The sequence below is a fragment of the Halichoerus grypus genome, chromosome 5, assembly GCF_964656455.1.
Source record: "Halichoerus grypus chromosome 5, mHalGry1.hap1.1, whole genome shotgun sequence".
Taxonomy (NCBI): Eukaryota; Metazoa; Chordata; class Mammalia; order Carnivora; family Phocidae; genus Halichoerus; species Halichoerus grypus.
Window position 1 is genome coordinate 172,110,811 of NC_135716.1, and position 15,942 is coordinate 172,126,752.

The 15,942-nt window shown below is 52.8% G+C and overlaps 1 protein-coding gene and 1 non-coding gene across 6 annotated transcripts in view; both read left to right on the forward strand.

The window, feature by feature from the left end:
- The window catches only part of ECE1 (endothelin converting enzyme 1), a 112,321-nt gene that overhangs the window by 92,805 nt on the left and 3,574 nt on the right, over nt 1–15,942 (forward strand). For all 5 annotated transcript variants that reach the window (XM_078073725.1, XM_078073726.1, XM_036099103.2 and 2 more), the window contains 7 exons: nt 4,360–4,470; nt 5,857–5,955; nt 6,471–6,548; nt 8,083–8,186; nt 12,747–12,857; nt 13,572–13,639; nt 14,490–14,680. In XM_078073725.1, the coding sequence (XP_077929851.1) occupies nt 4,360–4,470; nt 5,857–5,955; nt 6,471–6,548; nt 8,083–8,186; nt 12,747–12,857; nt 13,572–13,639; nt 14,490–14,680 (762 nt within the window). The remainder of the gene's footprint in view (nt 1–4,359; nt 4,471–5,856; nt 5,956–6,470; nt 6,549–8,082; nt 8,187–12,746; nt 12,858–13,571; nt 13,640–14,489; nt 14,681–15,942) is intronic.
- TRNAE-CUC (transfer RNA glutamic acid (anticodon CUC)) lies at nt 15,195–15,267 on the forward strand. Its single transcript has one exon. It is a non-coding gene; the product is annotated as a tRNA-Glu (tRNA).

Below are 15,942 nucleotides of genomic sequence, written 5' to 3' on the forward strand. Positions count from 1 at the left end.
TCTTATTGGGTAAAGAGGAGTCTTGGAGGGGCACCTGGCTGGCTCAGTTGGAAGAGCATGCATCTCGGGGTCATGAGTTTGAACCCCAAGTTGGGTGTAGAGGTTACTTAAATTTAAAAAAAAAGAGGAATCTTAGAGATTTAGCTTCTTTACAGCAAAAGGTGCCTTCTGTTCTCTCTCTTCCAACCCCTTTTCAATGATGTTGATAATAAACACTTTCCTCTAACTCATGTGATCTTCATATCCCTGTGAGCTGGATGTGATCATCACCCCTGTTTTATACAGGGGACCCCCAGTCATACTGCTCCTTCCCCATAAACACAAAACCCTTGGTGTAGCCCCTGGTTCGTGGTAAGACTGCACAGGTGCTCCCGGCTGTTACCCTCTTAGGCTGACCAGGTGGTCTCCACTCTCCTTCAGATGCCCCCACCATGACCCCTGGCAGTCCATTCTTCCAGAGGTCCCAGGGCTCCAGGACCCTCACTCCCTCCCTCAGGACCCCGCTCCAGATAGGAAGCTCCCGGGCCACTTCACTCTTTCTCCAAGAAGGTGACTGTCCCCTCTCATTCGTGCAGCCAACAGACAGGACAGGAGTCCCGTGTGGGAACACGGAGACAAGTGAGGTGGGGTCTGTGCCCCAAGGGCCCACACCCCTGCAAGAGCTCCTCAGATGTGCTGATGGGACACACCAGGGCAGGGCCCCAGGGGGGTGCCCCAGCAGGAGAGCGGTGGAGGCAGGGGTGCCAAGCCCGCCCAGCGCACCCTGCCCCACCCAGGATGGCAGCTAGCCAGACCCCAGGGGACAGGCAGAGCTGGCCCTAGCCTGCCCCTGCCCCTGTGGCCCTTCCCAGAGTCCAGTGGCGGGGACAGAGCCAGATAAGGACTGGCAGAGAATGATAGGATGTGGGCTCCTGCCTCCGGTCCCGGGGTCCATCCTGCGAAGAGTTCCCCTTTTCTGTCCCATCCCCATGTACACCCACCTGTGGCAGGAAGGGGACTGAGGGAGAGCGTGGCTGGGAATAAGAGGGCACCACGGGGCCTCAGCCACGAGAGCCGCCTGCCTTCCTGCTCCCCCTGCACCCACCGTGGGCCGGGCCCAGGTGAGCCCTGGGTCACAGACATGACAAGGCACGGACTCTGTCCTCTGGAACACGTGGCCTCCCAGGGGACTTTGTACGGGAAGAGTGTGAGCAGGACCCGGGATGGTAGTTACAGAGACACTGCTGTGTGGGGAGTGTGCACCTGCCTCGTTGCTTACCCACCCGGGTGCAGATGGGCAAACAGGCTCCGGGCAGCAAAGGGCTTCCCAGGTCACCTAGCAAGGAGGCCGCCAAGCTCAAATTCAAACCCAGCTCTGGATGACCATGACTACTCGGCACTTTCAGCCACTCACTAATGATGATGATGATAATAAAAGGTATTATTATTAGATGTTTGCCTTTTATAGGCACTATGTCAGCAAGTTTCCATAACAACTCTATGTTAGGGGCTATTATCATCAGCCCATTTTATAGATGAAGAAACCGAGGCTCTGTGAAGGGAAGGGCCTTGTTCAAATTCACACAGCTCTTAAGTGGGGAATGTGGTTTCAATCCCAGCACGTGTGGTTCCACAGCCCCCACAGGAGCCCTACCCCACTCAGCCTCTGCTCTGCAGGATCGAGAAGTTAACGCTGAGCTTCCTGGTGGTTGCAGGGGGTGGGGGGCGGGGGCAGGGAGGCAGGCATGGGGAGTTGTTTAGTAGGTATGGAGGTTCACACTTGTAAGATGAAAAGTTCTAGAGATTGGTTGCACAGCAGTGTGAATATGCCTACCACCACTGACCTATACACTTCAAAGAGTTAGAATGGTAAATCTTACATATATTTCCCTATGATAGATAGATAGATAGATAGATAGATAGATAGATAGATAGATAGGGCGAGCGAGCGAGCTTCCCTGGGCCAAGCTCAGAGTGCAGGGGTGCTGCTCTAACCAGTGGGAGGCCATGGGAGTTGGCAGGGAGGCCTTGGCAGAAGCAAGGGCAATTAGGAGACCCTAGAGGTGGGGGGCTGTGGGCCAGAGTCCCTATGTGCCCCGTGCATGGTATAAGGAAACAGCACAGAACTTTGGGTCAGAAGATCTGTGTTTGAAATGGTTCTTCTAACCACACAACCTTAGGCAAATCACTTCATTGGAGCAGAGGGCTCAGTCTTCCCAAGTGTAAAAAGGAGTAACTTGGGCGCCTGGGTGGCTCAGTTGGTTAAGCGACTGCCTTCGGCTCGGGTCATGATCCTGGAGTCCCTGGATCGAGTCCCGCTTCGGGCTCCCTGCTCGGCGGAGAGTCTGCTTCTCTCTCTGACCCTAACCCCTCTCATGTGCTCTCTCTCATTCTCTCTCTCTCAAATAAATAAATAAAAATCTTTAAAAAAATAAAAAATAAAAAGGAGTAACTAATCCCTAGCCTGCTGACGGGGGGTTGTCTGGGATTACATGAAGGGATCCCCAAAAGTCTGTCCCAAAGGCTAAAGCACTCCAAGCCATGTTCTTTATCTGCAAACAGGAGCACAGGGGGTACCTGCTTCATGGGGTTATTAGGAGGATTATATGGGTTAGGGCCCGCACCCGGTAAACACTCAGCAAGCACGAACTACTGTCGCTGCTACCATTGCTGTTATTATGTGTCTGTCTCTCCCACTGGGTGTTCTCAGTGTTTCCACTGAGCCCCTCAAGGGCAAGGCCCATGGCCAATTTGTCTCTAGGTTCCAAATACCTAGCATAATCCAGGTGCAGAGGAACTCTCCAGAAGGCACTGGACATGTGAATGAATGAACGAACAAACGAACGAATGAGTGAGTGAGTGGGCTTATGCAAAAGCTCTCCTGAGAAGGCAGTGAGACTCGGCTCCTGACTCAGCCATCAGGGCCTGGGACACCCACGGAGCCCGTGAGTTCAAGGTCCCCCGGTCCTGACCTCCTGCGTGGGCAGCCTCAGCCAGATGTGGGCAGGTTGTGGGGAGGGGAGGGCGTCTAAACGGACACATGGGTGGGAGAGCTTAAAAGAATTGGGCTGCTAAACTTAAGGGAAGGCTGAGATGCCCTTTATTTCCTTCCCTTCTTTCATGGAAGAAATTTCTTTAGCTAAGGTGTAATTTACATACTGTAAAATGTGCAGTATACACTAAGTACCCAGTTCAGTGGACAAAGGAAATGTGTTCCCCTGGACAAAGGAGATCACCCACAAAACCGACAGCCCACTCCAGATAGAGACACTCCTGTCCCGCGTTCATCCAGCGTCCTAGGAGCAGAAGGTCCCCCGGGTGGGTGTGGCTGGGTGGGGGCGGGATTATGCGCCATGTGCTCTTGCGCGTCTGGCTTCTCAGCTAATGGCTGTGAAATTCAACCATGTTGTGTGTATCAGTAATTCACTCCTTCTTGTTGCCAAGTAGCGTGCTGTTGTATAAAAATACCACATTTTGTTTATCCAGCCGCCTGTTGGTGGGCATTTGGTTGTTTTCAGTTGGAAAACTGTTCTGAAGCAGGCTGCCCTGAGCCTGGTGGTTTTTACCACCTGTTCTTCGGGGTCAGGAGACCCCACGAGGGATTTAGGGATTTCCAGGGATTTCCAGGGATTTAGGGATTTCCGGGAGCAGGGCCACCCCTGGTGGTCACGGAGGGCAGGGGAGCTGGGGGGGCAGGAACCCGCGTGGGTGCGCTTCCCGGAGCCCCGCTCCATGAGGCTGCAGCCCGCAGGGTGCCCGCTTCCAGCTCCGCAGAGGTGTCGGGCGGGCTGGTGGGCGAGACCACAGGCGACCACGACATCTCAGCCCCTTCCTCTGGGACGCTTTCAATGTGGTTGGGTCCTGGCCTTCTGGGATGGGTTTCCTGTTGCCCGAGGGTAGACAAGGTAACTTCTCAAGTCTTTGACACCAGGATCCGCCGCCTCCCCCAGGGGGCAGGGTAGGGTAGGGTGGGGGCGTGGGGTGTGCGGTCAGGCATGTCAGAGTCTCATCACTGCCACACCCCCCGCTCGCCGGAGGGCCCTGGACCGGTGACTTCCCCTTGCTGAGTGTCTGTCTGTGTCCTCATCTGGCAAGGCCCACGGCCCTGCCTTCCAGGATCATTTTGATGGCCCGGTGAGACACCATTCATAAGTGCTGCACATAGAGGCTGGCATTCAGGAAATAGTAGATGGCGGCGATGAGCAATATTCTGTGGCCTCTTGGTCCAGTGCCTAAAATAACTTCCCCCACTGCGTCAGAAAAGTCTCCCTGAGGTTCTGGAAGGAAGCACGGGCCCCAGCTGTTGGCTGCTTCCTCCCAGATGGACAGGGGTTGGGAAGAAGGACGGGGCCCAGTAACCCCTCTCCCTTGTGTTCCCAGACTTGTCTTCCTCGGTGGAAGTTCTGCGTGAGCGACACAGAGAACAACTTGGGCTTCGCCCTGGGCCCCATGTTTGTCAAAGCGACCTTTGCCGAGGACAGCAAGAGCATAGTGAGTACCTCCCCTTGTGACGGCGCACCTGCACTAGCCCCTCGTGAACTTGGCCGCCCGCACTCTGGGCTGCTCTGGACCTTTCCTACTCCAGGCCAGGGCTCCAGCCTTCGCTCAAAGGTCCTGTTTTCTAAAGCCCTGAATGCGGTGAGCTATTATCACTGAGTGCTGGGCACTTAAGCCACATTATCACTAAGGCTGCAAGGCCACTCCTGCCATCTCCTCCTCCACCCCCGAGGAAAACGAAGGGCCCAGCGACATCCTGTTGGCAGAGCAGCTCTGCCCTAACGGGTGACATCTTTCTTAGCCCAGGGGGTAACCCCGTGTCTGGACAGGCAGAGGAACATCATGGCCAGGTGCATGAAGACAGCCAGGCCCCAGTTCAGATCCTGGGTCCATCACCTCCTGGTTGGGTGATTTGGGACAGTTTTCTCCCTTTGCTGTTGACTTGGAAGCGGGGCTGTCCATCCTGTAGCGGGACAGGAAATGAAATGCTACACATGGGGTGCCTGGGCCTGGGTGGCTCAGTTGGTTAAGCGTCTGCCTTTGGCTCAGGTCATGATCCCAGGGTCCTGGGATTGTGCCCCGCATCGGGCTCCCCTGCTTCTCCCTCTCCCTCTGCCTGCCGCTCCCCCTGCTTGTGCTCGCTCTCTTTCTCTCTGTCAAGTAAATAAATAAAATCTTTGAAAAGAAAAGAAAAGAAATGGTACACACAGAGAACACCTGGCAGAAAACGAGCTCGGCAAATGGTAGCTATTATATTTTTGTTACAGTTTTTATTACTAATTTTAATTATGTAGGTATTATCCGCAGTCAAACGTTAGCAAACAAAGACTCACTTCCCTTACGCGACTCTCCTGTGAGTGGCTGATGCAGAATCTTTGTCTAGTTCTGTTGGCCGTCAGCACTTCTACTCTTTCCGCTGTGTGACTTCCTTCCTCTGCTCTAGAATCTTTGGGCTCTGAGTCTGCCTCTGACGTTATTGACCTCAAGAACAGCTGTTCATCTCTAGCCGGAAACTGCTTGTCAGAACTCAGGTTCTCTAGATTTTAAAGCCCATTCCATCGAAAAGGGATCCTGTGATCCAGTAAGTCTGAGAAAGGCTATGAATTTTACACTCTCCAAAAGGATCGAAGTTCATGTTATGCAATAAAGGCTCTGAAAAAGTCCTGCAGAGGAGAGACTTTTCCAGCACTCCTTGTCCTCAGTTTCTGTGGTGTTGATGCTCTGTTTATGGAAGTCCTGTCTTGTTTTGCAGGACTTAAGTGTTCTGGGCACTGAGGAGCCTGAAGCTTTGAGCTGATCCTGAGTTTAGACTCTGGCCTCCTTCCGCATGGGGTGCCCATCCAGTGCCCAGACCTCACTGTTGAGCTTCTGTCTCCTCAGGCCAGCGAGATAATACTAGAGATTAAGAAGGCGTTTGAGGAAAGCCTGAGCACCCTGAAGTGGATGGATGAAGACACTCGGAGATCAGCCAAGGAAAAGGTGAGGCTGGCCCAGTGCCGGAAGGGGTGGCTGAGGCTTCCCACCTAGAGGGCCGCACCCACAGATGGAGGGGGAGCTGGAAGCAAGACCAGTCACATCTGGTGAGCACAGCAGGGATGCTGTCCTGCCTTGGGGGGTGAATATTCCAGCAGGAATATTCCAGGGGGGTGAATATTCCAGGGGGGTGAATAATGCAACCCAACACACGATTGCATTAATGACAATACAAAAATAAGCCATGTTGAGTGTGTGAGGGAAAAATGCAGGGAGCTGTGACATGTCTAACGGAGAAAGAAGGATCTGATATAGTCCAGCGGGTGGCGGCCAGCAAAGGCTTCCCTCAGGAGGGAAACAGAGACCCAAAGGGTAAGTAGAAGTCAGGCAAGAAGGGGATCTTTCCAGGAAGAGATGCAGAAGCCCCGAGGGGGAGGACCTGCCCATTTCCTTTTGGCCCAGAGCCTGAGCCTAGCCAGGCCCACTGGGCACTCAGTGTCCTCTGTGTCTTTCCTGTCCAGGCAGACGCAATCTACAACATGATAGGCTACCCCAACTTTATCATGGACCCCAAGGAGCTCGACAAAGTGTTCAATGACGTGAGTGGCTCCCACCCTGCCCCCTTGCATTCCCGAATGTCCCTGAGGTCCCCACGTGGGGAAGAGCAGAAGCAGGCTGGGTCCGGGTGGGATGCAAGAGGTACCTTGACTGTCAAGGCGTCTCCGGATACGTCGGTGTGGGGTGTGGGGATGGACCGGGCGCGAGGGGGCTGTTCTGTGCCCCTTCTCTCCTGGGCCTGCTGGAGGCCCCTCCCCCCCCAGAGCCACTGTCAGTGCCCAGCAGTCAGGACCAAACGGTGCCATGTGCCCTGCCGGACGCACCATTTAATGGGGGGAAATAATGGAGGTGAGCAGACCCTAGGAGGGACAGACAGAATGAAGGCCCCTAAAACAGCAGGAGGCAGAGTGAGGAATGGAGCCCCTCATACCACCTCTTCCTTCCCGGCCCCCCAGATTGCCTCCTCTGCCCAGGGTCTTCCCCCACCTTCCCAGAGAAACCTGGACCTCATTTGGACCTCCAAATGCTAATGGGAAAAAGGAGGCATGAATCCCAAATGTGCGTTTAAGCTTAATTGAGGCAACAAGGGTACTTGATATATTCCTGGCGGTTAGAACTTTCGGCAGGTCATCCCCATAAACGGATTGTGCTTCTGCCCTGAAAGATAGTTTTATATCTTCTTGTGATTGAAATTTGTGAAATTCAGGCATTTTTGCAATTATAATAACCCCTCATCATGGCTCTATTTAAAACCTAAGAATATTAAAATTACTTCCGAGAATATGGGACTGACTCATTCCGCAGCCTTTTTCCTCGAGGATAATTTAAGATGCTCCGGGGTGTCACGACACAAGACCCGGAGACTCCTGGGGACAGCACAGTCACAGCCCACAGGATCAGAGTCCTGTCCCCAAGGGCCCAGCATTTTACCAGAGCTCTGACGAGAAGCCAGAAAGCTCTGGAGTGGATCTGAGGGAGAACCGGGCCCCTGAAAAGAGCCGAAAGGCTGGGCTGAGTGCTGAGGAAGGCGTGCGGTGATGCCTGTCCCCTGACATTTCAGAGCTAGACCCCAGCTTGATTCGTGTGCTATCCAGTGTGGTAGCTACTAACCACTGCTGTTTAATTAGTTAAAATCTAAATTTAACAGTCACACCAGCCACGTTTGAAATGCTCAGTAGCCGCGTGTGGCTGGCGTCTGCCATACTGGATAACAGGCAGAGAACACATCCATCATCACAGAAAGTCCTGTCGGACAGCGCTGGACAGATCTGCTGTCTAAGGCCCAGGCACTGCTGCGGGCCTGTGACGCTGGTGTGTGCCGAGCAGCCCCGTGAAGCTCTCAGTGTGTCCTTGAACGGGAGAGGGTGCCAGGCCCCGGCAAGGTCAGGGCCACGGCAAGAACCCAAGCCTCCGGTCCCGAGCCTTCCGTTCCGGCCTCTGACCTGTGGACCACCCCTTACCCTCGTGGGGTTTGAGCTCCCTCGGCTTTAGAAGAAGGGGTCTGCGTGTGAGGAGCCAAGGGGCCCCCCAGCCCGGGCGCGCTCTGATCCCGAACCTCTGCTTCCTCTTGGCCAGTACACCGCAGTCCCGGACCTCTACTTTGAGAACGCCATGCGGTTTTTTAACTTCTCCTGGAGGGTCACTGCCGACCAGCTGAGGAAAGCTCCCAACAGAGACCAGTGAGTCCCCGGGGCCTTGCTGGGAGGGCACTGGCGCCCGGAACACAGGGGTGCTCTGGGCTGAGCGTGCTTCTCTCACGCGCGCGCGGATGCCAGACGTAACGGTCACAAGCGCCATCTGAGGAGTGGGCACCGTTGCTCTCCCATTCTTCAGATGAAGAAACCAGGGACCGAGGAAGTGTGCCCAGCCAGGAGCTGGGACCGGCCTGGGTCTGTGTGCCCCCGGCGCCCCGCTGGTGGGCAGAGTAGCCTGGCGTCTCCCACTTCAGCACTGGGAACGTCTGCCTCATTCGCAGAGAAGACGGGAGGAGCCGTGTGACAGTCAGGTGTGAGCGCTAGGAGGCCCTCAGCTAGCGGAGATTCCGAAGGGCCCCCAACAGCTATGGTTCCCAAACCTTGCTGCACGTCAGCACCCTCTGGGGAGGGTTTTTTGTTTGTTTGGTATTTTTTAAGATTTATTTATTTATTTGAGAGAGAGAACGAGTGGAGTGAGAGCGAGACTCTCAAGCAGACTCTGCACTGAGCACAGAGCCCAAGATGGGGCTCGATCCCACCACCCTGAGATCAGACCCAAGCCAAAACCAGGAGTTGGAGGCTCAACCCACTAGGCCACTAAGGCACCCCCTGGGGGAAGTTTTTTTAAAATACAGCTTCTTCCTGGACCTCAAACCTTCTTAAAATAATCTGGAATGAGCCCTGGTTTCTGTCATTTTTTGAGCAGTCTCCTCGGAAAACTCATATGTTGTCAGCCCAGCTCTACCTCTCAAAATAAGCTCCCCCCACGCCTAAAACATTTTGCAGAATAAATCTTACCAAAAGGGGGAAGCAAGAATTCTCTTTGCTTCTGGCGCCCCCTCGTGGTCAATAAGAGTTTGAACATCTCTGTTTCCTCTTAAGATTTCTGTCTCCTACAGAGAAACCCCCTCCCCTAAATGCACCGAAGGCGGTTTTTTATCTCCAGAATATGGTACAGGTACTGCCACAAGGTTCCGAATTTATCTGAAGTCTTTTAATTTAGCTTAAAATTTTTCATTTAAATTCTGCGTCCTGGGGGCGCCCGGGCAGCTCCATCCGGTTAGGCATCTGCCTTTGGCTCAGGTCATGATCTAGGTCCTGGGATTGAGCCCCAGGTCATCTCAGATTCCTGGGATGAAGGCCCACGTCAGGGTCCCTGCCCAGCTGAGAGTCGGCTTCTCTCTTACCCTCTGCCCCTCCCCCCTGCTCATGCTCTCTTTCTCTCTCTCTCTAATAAATAAATAAAAATCTTTTAAAAAATAAATAAATTCTGCCTCCTGCCCATTAATGTATGGAGCCATGATTATTTGAATATATATATGATGTTTTTGATTTCTATCTTCCCATGGCTTCAGTACCCCACAACACATCTCTTTGAGGCTCACCTGGAAGAGACAGAGTGACTGTCTAATAAGCTCTTGGAGAAAATGTCCTTTCTGTCTCACTCCACCCATCACTGGCCTTCCCCTCCACACCAGAAAAATTATTGAGTGGACAAATGTTTCTACCATCAGGGTCCCTTCTATACTCTTTTTTTTTTTTTTTTTTTTGGTTTTATTTATTTAGGTAATCTCTGCATCCAACGTGGGGCTCGAACTCACAACCCTGTGAGTCGTATGCTCTTCCAGCTGAGCCAGCCAGGCACCCCCTTCTACACTCTTAAAAAATTATTGGACCGCAAAGAGTCTCTTTGTGTATGGAGATTATATCAATTTAATGTAAATTTTATGAAAAATAACTTTTTTAGGGGCATCTGGGTGGCTCAGTCATTAAGCATCTGCCTTCGGCTCAGGTCATGAGCCCAGGGTCCTGGGATGGAGCCCCGTATCGGGCTCCCTGCTCAGTGGGAAGCCTGCTTCTCCCTCTCCCACTCCCCCTGCTTGTGTTCCCTCTCTTGCTGTATCTCTCTCTGTCAAATAAATAAAATCTTTAGAAAAAATAACTTAAAAAAAAAAGTTTAGGGGCGCCTGGGTGGCTCAGTCGTTGGGCGTCTGCCTTCGGCTCAGGTCCTGATCCCAGGGTCCTGGGATCGAGCCCTGCATTGGGCTCCCTGCTCAGCGGGAAGCCTGTTTCTCCCTCTCCCACTCCCCCTGCTTGTGTTCCCTCTCTCGCCGTGTCTCTCTCTGTCAAATAAATAAATAAAATCTTTAAAAAAAAAAAAAGTTAGAAAAAAAGTATTATTTTACTTTTTGCATATTTGTTTAATATCTGGCTTAATAGAAGACAGCTGGATTCTCATATTTGCTTCTATGTTCAATTTATTGCAATATATTGTTTCAAAATGTATAAAGAAAATCTAGGGGTTCCTGGGTGGCTCAGTCGGTTAAGCATCTGACTTTTGATTTCGGTTCAGGTCACGTTCTTATGGTTATGAGATCGAGCCCCTCATCAGGCTCTGCACTAGTTGTGGAACCTGCTTAAGATTCTCTCTCAGGGCGCCTGGGTGGCTCAGCTTGGTTAAGCGTCCAACTCTTGATTTCAGCTCAGGTCGTGATCTCAGGGTCGAGGGATTGAGCCCCCTGTTGGGCTCCATGCTCAGCAGGAGTCTGCTTGAGATTCTCTCTCTACCTCTCCTTCTGCCGCTCCCCCCTGCATGCGTGCACGCATTCGCGCTCTCTCTCTCTCTCTCTCTAAAATAATAAGTGTTAAAAAAAAAAATTCCCTCCCTTTCCCTCCGCCCCTCTGCCCCCAAATGAAAACCTAGTCTCATGCAGATACGAAGTTGGAAAAGGGAGGGATGCTTTAGTAGCCTTTTCTCTACTTGTGCACATCCTTTGTTGATAACTGCACCAAAACTCAGCAAGTCATAATTTCTTACAGGTTAGTTGCACTGTGGAACCTGAACCCATAACCATGAACTTTTCCTGCACTGTTACACTAAAGTCTGTCAGTCTGTCTTGCACTTTGAAGGGATCTTTTACCCAGCCATGATTTGTAACATCATGCGTTGGTCATTTGGAACAAGGCTTGCTGACTTTTATAGATCTCTAAATAGTGACATTTTCATTATACCATATCCAAAAAAATCCACCTTTGTTCATATCACTGTTGACCTCCTGAGAGAAGTCTTTAGCAACTGATAAATTATTGAACTCTACATCTGAAACTAATGATGTACTATATGTTGGCTAATTGAATTTAAATAAAAAAAAAGTCAGTGTTGGAAGCTATCAAGTTTATGGTGACTGATACAAGTTCTTGTAATTAATTTTACTGACTAATTTACTAATTAATTAATTTTCTTTGAAACTTCAAAGTTTTTTTAATTTTTAAAATATTTTTAAAGATTTTAAAGATTTTACTTATATATTTGAGAAAGACAGAGAGAGCAGGGGGAGGAGCAGAGACAGACGGAGAGGGAGAAGCAGACTCCCTGATGAGCAGGGAGCCCAAAGCCGGGGCTCGATCCCAGGACCCTGAGATCATGACCTGAGCCAAAGTCAGACGCTTAACTGACTGAGTCACCCAGGCGCCCGTAATTTTTTAATTTCTTTAAAAAAATTTTTTTTTCTTATTTTTTTAAGTAAGCTCTATGCCCAGTGTGGGCTTGAACTCACAAGCCAGAGATCAAGACTCGCGTGCTCTACCATCCGAGCCAGCCAGGCGCCCCCAAAGTTTTTTTAAACCTTGAATTTTTATCACTGGCAACGGATGATGCCAGTTGTTTTCCTTGAGGTGATAAGCTCACTTCATTTTCAAGATGTCTACCGGATACCAGATGTCTGCCAAGTCTGAAATGCCAGTTGGCCAGTCATCCTCACAAGTACAAACGGGGTCCCATGAGAAAAGCACAAGTGCTCGTGTGGACTTCCCATCTGGTCACACCGAATATCAAGACACTCCTACTCAAGGGTCTAGATTTAATGACATTAGGTAATCGTGGGGCGCTGGCTGGCTCAATCAGTAGAGCACGCGACTCTTGATCTCGGGATCATGAGTTCGAGCCCCACGTTGGGTGTGGAGATGACTTAAATAAATAAAACAAAAAAACATGAAGAACTCGTGCTACTTCCTCAGCGATGTTCCTCAGTGAGATGGGTTTGTTTTTCCTGGTGAGGAAGGCGGGGACCACTAGAACAACCCGGGCCGCTACCTTGATTCACTCGTGGGCTCTGGCAGCTCCACCCACCATTGCTTTTCCACCGTCAGGGCAAATGTCACCACGGTGGAAAAGACAAATCATGTCTTAGTATTATTATGGAAGATAGTTTTGGCCTCGCAGACCCCCTGAAAGGGACTTGAGGACCCCTCCAGGTGTCCACAGTCCATACTTTGAGAACCGATCGGCAGCAGTGACCTTTCTGGTTCTTCGTAAGCACCTCACTGTTCCACTGTGTGGTGTGACATCGGATTTAACTGATCCCTTTCTTTGAAGACACATGGGTGTTTTCTGGTTATCACCTTCAAAAACACTGCTGCTAAAGATGTCCTTGTCCTTGTGTGCCCTTGGGGCTGGGGTTCAGGCCCTTGGCACCTGCCAGATGGGCTAACCCCCCTTGCCTCCCCACCAGCTGGGCCTGAGCTTTCTCGTGTGTTTGCATGCAGGTGGAGCATGACCCCACCCATGGTGAATGCCTACTACTCGCCCACCAAGAATGAGATCGTGTTTCCTGCTGGGATCCTACAGGCGCCGTTCTACACCCGCTCCTCGCCCAAGTAGGATGCTTGAGTTGCTCGACCCCATCTCCTTCCCCCACCCCTCCGTGGACACCCAGCCCGGGCCTGGGGCCCACAGCTGACCACACGAGCCAGCCAGTCTCCCTGAGGGCTTTTTGTCCCACTGGCCCAGAGAGCTTGGGGCTCTCAGAAATTGCAGAGAGAACAGCGTCCTCACTCCCTGCGCTTCCCTCCAGGGGTCTCCGGGGTCCAGAAGCCCCTGCACAGTGGGAGCTTGGGGGCATGTCATGAAGTCAGGTGCCCTCTCTAGGGGAAAGCCCCCCTAGTGGTGTTTTAGAGCAGTCACAGCTGGGGGGTGGGGGTGGAAAGTGTGAGAGCACAGTCTGAGAAAGGCCCTGGGTTTGAATCCCAGGTCTGCTCTTTGCTGACTGCGGGGCCCTTGGGTAAAGTGATTGAACCGTTCCCAGTCTTGGTTTGCTTATCCAAACAGTCGATCACTAATACCAAACTCTTCTGAGGTGACCAAAGAGGACAGTGCAGTTCGGTGGAGCGTCTAGCACAGTGCTTGGCCTTCAGGGGCTACGGGCGGACCACAGCCCATTTGCCCAGCCTCTGACTACCCTTAGGGGTTTGCTGGAGGCTCAGGCTGCGGCCACATCCCCACAGAGCCCGCGGGACCCTGCTTTGTCTCCAGACCCAGGAAGTGATGTCCCCTTGGGGGCGTCACCCTCACCTTTGTGTCCCCCTCTCCAGGGCCTTAAACTTCGGTGGCATTGGTGTTGTCGTGGGCCACGAGCTGACTCATGCTTTTGATGATCAAGGTACGGCTTCCTGGGGTCCCCTTCAGACGGGGCACATTGGCTCCTGGCCCCACTGCCTCTGCTTTGCTCTCGTCACTTCCAAAGGTCTGGAGACAGATGGGTTTGGGTTCAATCCTGGCCCTGCCCCTGCCCCTTGAATGAACTTGAACGAGTCCTGTCCTTTCTCCACGCCTCCTCATCCTTGTCTGTAAAATGGGCATGATGATCGCAGCCTCGTGTGGTGATGCCGGGGACTGTGTGAGACGCAGGGGCTTCCTGGAAGGTGTCCCGTACTCAGGAGTGGGTGTTAGTAGTCAGCAGGGAGCTCACAGTTCTCCAGCACTCCAGAGACTGCTCTGGGCCAACTGCCATCAAAGGAGTTGAAGTCATTCGCCTCCTCACCAAAACATCGAGAATCTTCATTCCCTCCTGCCTTGGGTATCCCAAGGCCAAGGAGGAGGAGGTGGGACCTTAGAGGCCGGGGCCTGTCCTGTGATCCCAGTGCTGCTGACTCCATTTCCCCCTTCCTGGGCTCGGGGTCCAAGGCCCTCAGTCAGCCTTGACAATGAATCCAGCAACACGGAACCGTGAATGTGCTGACCCTTTACCCACATCACGTTCCTCCATCCTCTCTCCCCCACCCACCCCCCAGCTGCCTGACTCATTCTCCCAGCTCCTCTGGCACCCAGGCGGGCATCATCTCCCCGGTGCTGCTGGGTAGACCCTGGGGGGGGGGGATGGGCGGGTGGGTCCAGAGGGGGGATGAGCGGGCCTCTTCTCACCGGGAGGAGAGATGGGCGGAGAGGCGCAGTGAGCCCTGCCTCCTCCCCCCTCCTCCCCCTTGACCTGACGCTTCCCTCGGAACCCACAGGACGAGAGTATGACAAGGACGGGAACCTTCGGCCCTGGTGGAAGAACTCGTCCGTGGAGGCTTTCAAGCAGCAGACAGAGTGCATGGTGGAGCAATATGGCAACTACAGTGTGAACGGGGAGCCCGTGAACGGCCGGCACACGCTGGGGGAGAACATCGCCGACAACGGGGGGCTCAAGGCGGCCTACCGGGTAAGAGCTCATTCCCCACATGCCCCGGCCCGGGTCTGGGTCTGTGCAGGGGCCTCCTCAGGAAAGGGTCTTTACGGACAAGCTGGGACCAGCTGCAGCCGCTGCGTGACCTTCTGTTTGCTCATCTGCGGAACGGGGGGTAGCAGGGACCGATGGAGAGGTCTGCGGAAGTCCTCGCACAGAGCGTGGCACGCAGAGGGCTTTCCAGACCAGTCCGCCCGACTGACAGACAGAGGAAGGGGCTTAGGCTGGAGCCACCTGACGACCTGCGGGTTCCTACCTTGGCAGGGATAGGCATCATTAAATCAGGCAGCAGTGGGCCCAAGAGGGGAGGGGAGGGGAGGGACACTGGTCATGGAGCCAGTTCCGGGTTCCAGACCTGGTTCTGGAGAAAGTCACTTAGCCTCCTTGAGCCACAGTGTGCTTGGCTGTGAACACCCACTCCCTGCGTCACTGGGCTGTCAGGAGGATGACATGATCTAATTTATCCTTTAAAGCCAGAGTCAGCAGGGACGCCCCGCTGGCTCAGTCGGAAGAACGTGTGACTCTCGATCTCGGGGTCATGGGTTCGAGCCCCACATGGGGTATAGAAATTACTTAAATAAGTAAAACTTCAAAAAACAAAACAAAACAAAAACCCAAGGGTCAGCAAACCTATATCCTGTGGGCCAAATCCAGCCCTCAGCCTGTTTTTGTAAATAAAAACGTAGGGGGACCCCCGCCGGGCCTGTTGGGCTCCATGCTGTCCGCAGCTGTTTTCACACCACAACGCCAGAACAGAGTAGTTGCACCGAGACCGTCTGGCCTCCAAGGCTGAAAATATTTACCCTCTGGCCCTTCGCAGGAAAGTCTGCCAAACCCTGGCTTTATGAGGATGACTTAAGATGTTGTGTCGGGAGGGGATTGGAATTGGACCAGCTCGAGTCAAGGAGTCTGGTTAGCAAGCTCTTGTGAGATTGTCCAGGCAAGAGAAGGGATGAAGCCACGGCAGGGGTGAGAAGTGGCCAGATTTAGGTGGTTTGGATAATTGAACAAGAAGCTCAGGGCGCCCGGCTGGCTCAGTCGGAAGAGCATGCGACTCTTGATCTCCAGGTCATGAGTTCGAGCCCCACGTTAAGTGTAGAGATTACTTTAAAAAAAAATCTTTAAAAAAAGAAAGAAAGAGAAGCTCAAAGAAGAACTCTGGGGTTGGGGCCCGAGGCACTAGGTGGTTGGTGGTGCCGTTGACCGTGGTGGGAAAGTGTGTGCGCATGCATGCATGT